The sequence below is a fragment of the Helianthus annuus genome, chromosome 11 (assembly GCF_002127325.2).
Source record: "Helianthus annuus cultivar XRQ/B chromosome 11, HanXRQr2.0-SUNRISE, whole genome shotgun sequence".
In the NCBI taxonomy this organism is placed as follows: Eukaryota; Viridiplantae; Streptophyta; class Magnoliopsida; order Asterales; family Asteraceae; genus Helianthus; species Helianthus annuus.
In genome coordinates, this window is record NC_035443.2 from 11,339,726 (window position 1) to 11,349,543 (window position 9,818).

General features: G+C 41.8%; 1 protein-coding gene across 1 annotated transcript; it reads left to right on the plus strand.

Annotated features, from left to right (window-relative positions):
• Nucleotides 1-89: 89 nt before the first annotated feature.
• On the plus strand, nucleotides 90-3,415 carry LOC110889893 (putative receptor-like protein kinase At3g47110). Its single transcript, XM_022137467.2, has 2 exons — nucleotides 90-2,746; nucleotides 2,834-3,415. Exons 1-2 carry the CDS (start codon nucleotides 118-120, stop codon nucleotides 3,223-3,225), a joined length of 3,021 nt encoding a protein of 1,006 aa, XP_021993159.1. The 5' UTR covers nucleotides 90-117; the 3' UTR covers nucleotides 3,226-3,415.
• The last annotated feature ends 6,403 nt before the right edge of the window (nucleotides 3,416-9,818 follow it).

Genomic DNA, 9,818 nt, shown 5'->3' on the forward strand with positions numbered 1-9,818 from the left:
TATACAGTTGTGGTCATAATAAATGAAAAAGACTTGCCATAACCAACTTTCTATATATATTTATACATCCAAACACCAATACCCAACAACCAAACTTACTGTAACCAGAAAACCATCATGGCTTCAATCATTCACCTTTCCAAACTCCACATTCTTATCCTATTGGTTTTCTGTTCTTGTTTCTTACACAACACATATGTAACTTCTGTCACTTTAAGTCTTGATACAGATAAACAAACCTTAATCTACATGAAATCTCAAACAATCACCCAGCCCCCAGATGCTTTAGCTACATGGGATCCAAACACATCCCCATGCAACTGGACCCGGGTTTCATGTGGTGATCATGGCCAAAGGGTTGTAGATGTTGACCTCTCTGGCCTTGGGATATCCGGTCCAGTTAATCCCCATATCGGGAACTTGTCTTTTCTAAGAACACTTCAACTCCAAGAAAACCAGTTTCAGGGTATAATTCCTGAAGCAATCACCAATCTTTTACGCCTACGAATCCTTAACGTAAGTTTTAATAGCATCCAAGGCGCCATTCCAGCAAACATAAGCCGTTGCATGAAGCTAAGGATTGTTGATTTCATGCAAAACAAACTTTCAGGTTCTATTCCTGAAGATCTCACTCTACTTGTGAATCTTCAAATTCTGAACTTGGCAGGAAACCATCTTTCTGGTTCAATTCCACCTTCCATTGGTAACCTTTCTTCATTGTTAACTTTGAAATTGGGAACCAATACACTTAGTGGCCCGATTCCTGGAGACTTGTCTCGTCTCGTGAACCTAAAGAATCTTGATCTCACCATTAATAATCTTACTGGCATTGTTCCACCATCGATTTACAACATGTCTTCACTCGAGACTCTAGCGGTGGCTGCTAATGATTTGGGGGGTGATATACCTTACAACGTTGGGGATACACTCCCAAATCTTCAAATTTTCAACTTTTGCATTAATAAATTCACAGGTACCATTCCTGGTTCGTTGCACAATTTAACAAACATAAGAGGCATCCGAATGGCACATAACAGATTGCACGGGACAGTACCACCAGGACTTGGTAACCTCCCTGAGTTAGAAATGTATAATATTGGGTACAATAACATTGTAAGCTCGCAAGGTGAAGGTCTTGGTTTTTTAAACTCATTGGCAAACAGTACAAAGCTTGATTTCCTAGCCATTGATGGTAACGGTTTTGACGGTGCCATCCCAGAGTTCATAGGCAATCTTTCTAAAAAACTTAGAATGTTGTACATGGGTTCAAACCAGATATTTGGCATCATCCCACCCTCCATTATGCAACTGCAAGGTTTAGCCTTACTAAATTTAAGCTTCAACTCCATTTCCGGTGAAATTCCTTCCGAAGTAGGCCAGTTGGAAGGCTTACAAGAGCTTGTTCTAGGCAAAAACAGATTGACTTCTAATATCCCAAATTCATTGGGTAATCTTCGGAAGTTAGGAAAAATTGATTTATCAAGCAATGAATTGGAAGGAAGCATACCAACTTGTTTTAAGGCTTTCGAAGGGCTAACTTACATGGATTTGTCCATGAATAAGCTCAATGGGAGTATACCCAGTGAAGTTCTTGATCTCCCAAGTTTGACCACCATCCTCAATCTTTCGAGCAACTCATTAACCGGCTCTTTGCCTGAAGATATAGGGAATCTAGAAAGAGTGGTGACAATTGATCTCTCTAACAATCGTTTGTCAGGCAATATTCCAAACTCGATTAAAAAATGTAAGAGCTTGGAGCAACTGATCATCTCTGAAAACTCTTTGTCAGGAAATATTCCAAATGGTTTGGGTGAATTAAATGGTTTGACAACTCTAGACCTTTCCTCCAATGAACTCTCTGGTTCAATCCCTCTTAATCTTCAAAACTTAAAAGACCTCCAATTCCTCAACCTCTCTTTCAACAACTTAGAAGGAAATGTTCCAAGTAATGGGATTTTCTTAAATCTCACCAAAGTTCATGTTGAAGGTAACCCAAAGCTATGCTATGAATCCAAATGTAGAAGAAGTGATACCAACAAACTGGTCATGATTTTAGGTGCAGCAACCGCCTCGGTATTGTTAGTACTTATATCAATCGCTTTGTTCTTTTACTTCCGGAGAACTGCTGCTAAGGCCACAAACACTTCTTCTGATTCCTACAAGGGCAAACATTACATGGTGACATATGACCAGCTCCGTACTGCTACTAGGAACTTCCACGAGGACAGCCTGATAGGACGTGGGAGTTTTGGCTCTGTCTACAAAGGGTGCCTCGACCTTGAAGGACAGCCACAAGAAATAGCTGTGAAAACGCTCGACATGGAAACCACCGGCTCTATACCTAGTTTTTTGGCTGAATGTGCTGCACTTCGCCATCTCAGGCATAGGAATCTTGTCAAGTTGATAACGTCCTGCTCTAGTTTGAATCACAAGAACAACGAATTTCTTTCACTGGTGTATGAATATATGAAGAATGGGAGTTTAGAGAAGTGGATAGGGAATGGAATGAGCTTGATGGACAGGTTAAACGTAGTGATTGATGTAGCGTGCGGGTTGAGTTACCTTCACCATGAATCTGTGGTAGCTCCGGTGGTGCACTGCGATTTAAAGCCAAGTAATGTTTTGTTGGATGAAGATCTGACTGCAAAAATTGGAGATTTTGGGCTTGCCAGAATGTTGATTGACAAAGATCAGTCTTTTAGCTCTGCACATGTTCTTAAAGGTTCCATGGGTTACATACCTCCAGGTTAGTTCACTAATCTCATCTTCGTTTACTTGAAAACATGCTTGAATGAATAGTTTCGTCTTATAATGACTTGTACTTTGGTTGCAGAGTACGGTATGGGAGCAAAACCATCAACCAAAGGAGATGTATACAGTTATGGCATTATGCTAATAGAGATTTTCACCGGGAAGAGTCCAACGGACGAGATGTTCGTTGGTGGTCTAAGCCTTAAGACGTGGGTGCAGTCTGCTTTCCCGGATAACTTGGATCAAGTTTTGGATCCTAATATGCATAAAGAACCAGACGAATTCTGCTCGGATAGTGAATCTATGAGCTTTAAGGTACAACTTGATTGTCTGACAACTCTCATAGGAGTTGCACTTTCGTGCACCAATGATTCTCCTGAAGGAAGAACCACCATCACCGAGGCTCTCCGTAAACTCAAGTGTGTTCGGGATATGTTTCAAAAGCACCATCCATCAATCAAAGTCGAGTGCTGAAGAATCAAGTTAATTGGATACCGGATACTATCTAGTTATACTGTTAAAGTTTGTGTGTGTGTATTGTATAATTACTAGCTTTTAAAAGTAATTAGACTAAAAGTATAACATAAAAGTTCTTGAACTTAAGAGTTGGATTATTAACTTTTTAGAATTTGAATTTAGATCTTTACAGTTCTTTTTTTAGTAATTTTTAAGAAATTAAATGTGTGAAGCAATATTAATTATGAATCGAATATGCACAGGCAGACTTTTAACAAAAATTAGCAAATAAGTAGAAGATGGAATGCTAGAATGTAAGGGTTATCACAGTTTTTATTGCATTAGAAGAAGAGTTAGTCTTAGAGTGGAGAAAAATATTTATCAAAAAGGATAAACATTTTAACTAGTGGTTTCCACCCACGCATCACGGAGCGGCAGACTGATTTTTGATAAAATAGAAACTGAAACATGTACACAATGTGATATTGGGGTTTGGTTTGGTACAGTACGGTCATGTGATATAGCAACAGAAAGCGTAAATCCAAATATTAAAGTTGTGATATTCCAAAAAAGATACCAAAATATGTTCTTAATTAATCTAGAACCATATGATACCGGATACGATAATATATATTAATAGTCGACATATTTATAGAATAGATTGGATTGTATTTTTGTATTCATTATAATTATCATCTCCTAATATAGGAGATTATGTTGTAACTATATATTGAATGTTTTGTGAATAGAAGAGGTACGATTTATCATTATCTTACATGGTATCAACCCTAATTCGGTCCTCTCTTTGATCGCCGGTTTCTTTCCGTCGTTTCTTTGTCCTGTGCCGCCTACCTTATTCTGTTTCCATGGCTGATCAGAAGCTCCACCCTGCTGTCATCGTGTCCAACATTAAGACCTTCGTTCCTGTTACCTGTTACCCTGGATCATGAAGCCTCGGACTATAACACTTGGTCCGAATTGTTTCGGCTTCACTGCACCGCCTATCTCGTTGCTGATCACCTCTCCCCTCGAACACCACCTGCTGCCGCTGACAAAGATAAAGAAAAATCGACCTCTGGCTCTCCTTCATCTCCGGCCGACTCTTGGGAGCGGCTCGATGCTATCGTCCTTCAGTGGATGTACGGTACTATCTCCACGGACCTTCTCAAGACTGTCATCAAGACCCGAACCACTGCGTACGATGCCTGGAAGGCCATTGAGTCTCTGTTCCAGGATAACAAAGCCACTCGTGCATTGTTTCTGAAGCAAAAGTTCGCCAACACACGCTTGGAAAATTTTTCCTCCATGGCCGCATACTGTCAAGAGCTCAAGGTTCTCTCTGACCAACTAACCAATGTCGATGCTCCTGTCGATGAACAGACTCTGGTTCTTCAGACCATTGTGGGTCTCACGGAGCAGTATGAAACGGTCGATACTATCCTCCAGAATACCAAACCCCTACCCTTCTTCTTTGATGTCCGTTCGCAACTTTGTATGAACGAGACCACCAAAGCCAATCATGCCCTCCACTCCGCCACCCAAGCCTCTTCCGCTCTTCTTGCTCAAAGCCGACCCACCCACTCCCCTTCCAACCCTCACCACTCAACTGCCCCTCACAATTCTCGTGACCCCAGCCGGGGCCGAGGTCGCTCTCGCGGCCGAGGCCGAGGCCGGACCTCCACCTCTCAACCCCATCGCCCCACCAACTCACAGCAGCCTACCCATCCCTACATTGTTTTCCCTAACAATTGGACCCAAAGCCAGTGGGCTAATATTCTAAATCAGGCCCAACAGTTCAATTCTTCTCCTTCCTCCACTTTCGGCCCAACCCAGTCTACTCCACCATGCCCTTATCCCTCTACCCCACGGCCCAACAATAATCCGGGTATTTTCGGGCCACGCCCTGACCAGGCCTACACCGCCACCTATACACCGACACCTACAGACATTGCACAGGCTCTCTATACTCTCTCAATGAGTCAGACAGCTGATCCAGTGGGATTTTACGGACACCAGCGCGATCACATGCAGCAACCAGGTAAACATTCTCCGTCTGTTTTTAATTCTAGCACTAATAAACAGATACTTGTTGGAAATGGCATGACCATTCCAGTTATCGGGCAGGGTAACCAAACTCTCCCACCACCCTTCCCCCCCCCCCCCTAATTAAATAATGTTCTTTACGCCCCTAACCTTATTAAAAACCTAATCTCGGTTGGTCGTCTCACGACGGACAACTTATTATCTATTGAATTTGACCCATTTGGTTTTCTTGTGAAGGATCTCAAGACCAAAGCTCCTATCCTACGATGCAATAGCTCGGGCGACCTCTATCCTCTCACTACCAATTTTATCAAGTCACCTACCTCACCAACTGCTCTCACCGCTATCACTCAAGATCGTTGGCACCAACGTCTTGGCCACCCGGGATCCAACCTATTGCAATCGTTAAAGTCTTGTTCTTTTGTTAACTTTAGTAAACCAAACAATACGCTTTGTCAGTCCTGTGTTTTTTGGCAAAAGCGTCAAACTTCCTTTTTATGATTCTATCAATAAAACCCATTTGCCTTTTGATATCATTCATAGTGATTTATGGACTTCACCAGTTTTAAGCACTTAAGCACTGGTGGACATCGATATTATATTTTATTTTTGGATGATTTCACTAATTTTCTTTGGACATATCCTCTCACCAATAAATCTCAAGTTTATACTATCTTTACCCAATTTAATAATTTAATAAACACCCAATTTGAACGGAAAATTAAGCAATTCCAATGTGACAATGGCACTGAATATACTAATAACAATTTCAAACAATTTTGCCATCTCAATGGAATGCACTTTCGTTTTTCGTGCCCCCACACCTCCTCCCAAAACGGCAAGGCAGAACGGACGATTCGTACTATCAATAACATGGTCCGTACACTACTTCCCCAGGCATCCCTTCCCCCCGATCATTGGCACCATGCTCTAGAAACCGCAACTTATCTTCTTATATTCCTACCAAAAAAATCCCACAACTTTCTTACCCCTACCACCCTCTTATACCACGTCAATCCTACGTATACACATCTTCGTGTATTCGGCTGTCTATGTTATCCCATTCTCCCCTCCCACACATCCCTCAAACTCACCGATCGCTCCAAACCTTGTGTGTTTCTTGGATATCCGTCAAACCATCGTGGTTATAAATGTTTTGATATTGCTTCTCATCAAATGTTTATATCTTGACATGTCCTATTTGAAGAATCAATTTTCCCATACCTTATACAACAACCACAACCTCCTACCAATTATCAATTTCTGTCTCACAACTAATCTCCTCTCCTTTGGCCCCACATCCACAACTCTCCTGTTACTTCTCTCACACCCCAAACCGTCCTCCCCATTTCAGCCCAACCCTCCAGCCCAACCCCTCACACTTCCGGCCCAAATCCTAATAACACCCCTTATGATACAACACTAACTCCCAGCCCAAACGCTCCCATTTTCAGCTCCTCTTCTCAGCCAAGCCCAACTTTTACTACCCACAATGGCCCACACTTCCAGTCCAGCTCCTCCATTCCCACCAACTCCCTTTCTGACCGACCCATCTCAACCGGCCCATCCCAAGTGGCCCAACCCCATAGCCATTCCGTTTGCCAATCTACCACACCCTCTCCACCGTCAATCACCCATCACAACCCACCGATACCGCTCCCGTTCGCACCATGCGCACCCGCGCAATGGACGGCATCACTAAGCCTAAACAACATTTCAAACTGAACACCTCATCCCTGGTCCCGATACCCAAAAACCCACAGGTTTCCCTGTCCATACCTGAACGGAATACTGCCATGACCAATGAATTTAGTGCTTTTATTAAAAATGAGACCTGGAATTGGTACCTCGTTGCCCCGACATGAATATTATTCGGTGCATGTGGTTATTTAAACACAAATTTTGTTTGGATGGTACTCTAGAACGTTACAAGGCCAGGTTGGTTTGTGATGGTCGTAGTCAGCAGGTGGGAATCGATTGTGGTGAAACATTTAGCCCAGTGGTTAAGCTAACTACCATTCGGACTGTTCTTATGTTGGCTCTTTCTCTGTCGTGGCCTATTCACCAAGTGGATGTGACCAATGCATTTTTGCACGGGCACTTACAGGAAACTGTTTTTATGCATCAACCAATGGGGTTTCGTCATCGTGACTATCCAGACCATGTCTGCCGTCTCAAAAAGTCTCTCTATGGTCTTAAACAGGCGCCTCGGGCATGGTACCAAAGGTTTACTGACTTTGTTCTTCAACAAGGATTTTATCAGTGCAAGTCGAATAACTCCCTCTTTGTCTATCATCATGGTCAACATGTGGCTTACTTATTACTTTATGTTGACGATATTATTCTTACGACCTCGTCTGACTCTCTTCGCCAGCAATTAATGTCCATTCTTGCAGGTGGATTCGCCATGAAAGATTTAGGGCCACTGACATATTTTCTTGGTATTTCGGTCACGCGAAATGGTGACACCTTATTCTTATCTCAGCAAGCTTATGCAAAGGACATTATTCATCGCGCAGGCATGGACTCTTGCAAGCCTGTTGCGACTCATGTAGACACTCAGACAAAATTGGGTGATACGTCACGCCCCCTCTTTAATGACCCCACCACCTACATAAGTCTTGCAGGTGCTCTTCAATATCTTACATTCACTCGCCCGGATATCACATATGCGGTTCAACAAGTCTGCATGCACATGCACTCTCCTGGTCTTGCTCATTGGAATGCTCTTAAACGCATTCTACGATACATTCAAGGAACTGCTGACTTCGGGCTCCATCTTCATGTATCATCTTCTCTCTCCATTCGTGCCTACACTGATGCGGATTGGGCCGGGTGCCCTGATACTCGAAGATCCACATCTGGTTATTGTGTTTATTTAGGGAATAACCTGGTTTCCTGGTCTTCTAAGCGCCAGTCTACCATCTCCCGTTCTAGTGCTGAAGCCGAATATCGAGGGGTTGCCAACGTCGTAGCTGAAATATGTTGGCTCCGAAATCTTCTTCTTGAACTTCGACGGCCATTATCTAAGGCGTCTTTGGTATACTGTGACAACATAAGTGCCATCTACTTGTCAGGTAACCCGGTTCAACACCAACGTACTAAACACATCGAACTCTCGATATACGCTTTGTGCGTGATCATGTTCAGAAGGGTCTTGTCCGCATTTTACATGTGCCTTCCAGATTTCAGGTTGCTGATATCTTCACCAAGGGATTGCCACGGGTTCTCTTTGACGACTTCCGATCCAGTCTACACATTCGTTCTCCTACCGCTTCGACTGCGGGGGTGTAATAGTCGACATATTTATAGAATAGATTGGATTGTATTTTTGTATTCATTATAATTATCATCTCCTAATATAGAAGATTATGTTGTAACTATATATTGAATGTTTTGTGAATATAAGAGGTACGATTTATCATTATCTTACATATATATACATATATATACCGGTCCTGCTAGTAGGAGTAAGCAATAGTTAGCAAGGCAATTTAACATATCATGAGGGAAAACAGAAGCATACAAAAACTACACCATTTTAATCCAAAAAACCATTGGATTAAAAAATGTAAATAATAATATGTTATGGATATGAAACTAAAGAATGTTTCTGCATAGAAACTTTGACAACTTCCATTCAAACTACAAAAGTATAAGTAACAGTGTAAAAAAGTAGAAGGAACCTTTTTATTGTTTAGAAATATGCAGATTACAAACACGCACATTTTTTAGAATAATGATGGAAATAAATCAAAAGTGTTTGGTGTCTATTTATCAAAACTTACCATAATCGGTTGACCCGGTCTATAAAGCTAACCAATTGATGCGGGCCCAAGTGTGGAGGAGCGGGCCATCCTATATTTAGAGTACCAAGATCGTGTAATAAAAGTGGCTTCACTAAATTGGCTCTAACTTGGGCTACGGGGTCCGTTTTGGGCTACGGGGGTCTGTTTTGGGTCATCGTCCGGGCCAATAAACGCGTATTTCTATTAGTTATTTACGTTTTTATGTTTTTTTGGAGTGTTTTGGGCATTTTGTTTTTGGGCTTGTGTTTGGCCCATTGTCTTTTTGAGACCCATTTCGAATTTCTGTTCCTATTTATATGTTTCTCTAGTAATTTGAAAGATCAGACTTGAATTTTGAATTAACTCATTTTCACTTCAAATTCTGTGCCCTTTGGGTTGAATTTTGGGGGTTGAGGAAGAACTACACGGGTATTCGCAAAATCAACGTGTTTGATCTTCGTTTTCGTAACACACGCTACATCACCAATTAGATGCATTTTATAAAATTTTAGAAATATGCAGCTTATACACAAATGTTTTTTTAGTAAAAGACTAAAATGATGAAATAAATTAAAAATTTGAGGGTAAATACCGGTACCGAACCGGACCGGTACTGAAAATGTCAAAAGTCGGTACCGAATCGGTACAGAAAAAGTACCCGGTTCGGTAAATTTGGTACCGGTACTGGTACCGGGTCTGATTTGCTCATCCCTAGTTTGTGGAGCAAATACTTGAGAAATCAAGTGATCCTCAGATGGGTAAAGCTTACGTAGAGGTTAT

Bases quoted from the DNA above. Each gene is read 5' to 3' on its own strand.
- LOC110889893 (XM_022137467.2), top strand. From the start codon at position 118: ATGGCTTCAATCATTCACCTTTCCAAACTCCACATTCTTATCCTATTG. The intron at 2,747-2,833 runs GTTAGTTCACTA...CTTTGGTTGCAG, and splicing joins CATGGGTTACATACCTCCAG to AGTACGGTATGGGAGCAAAA.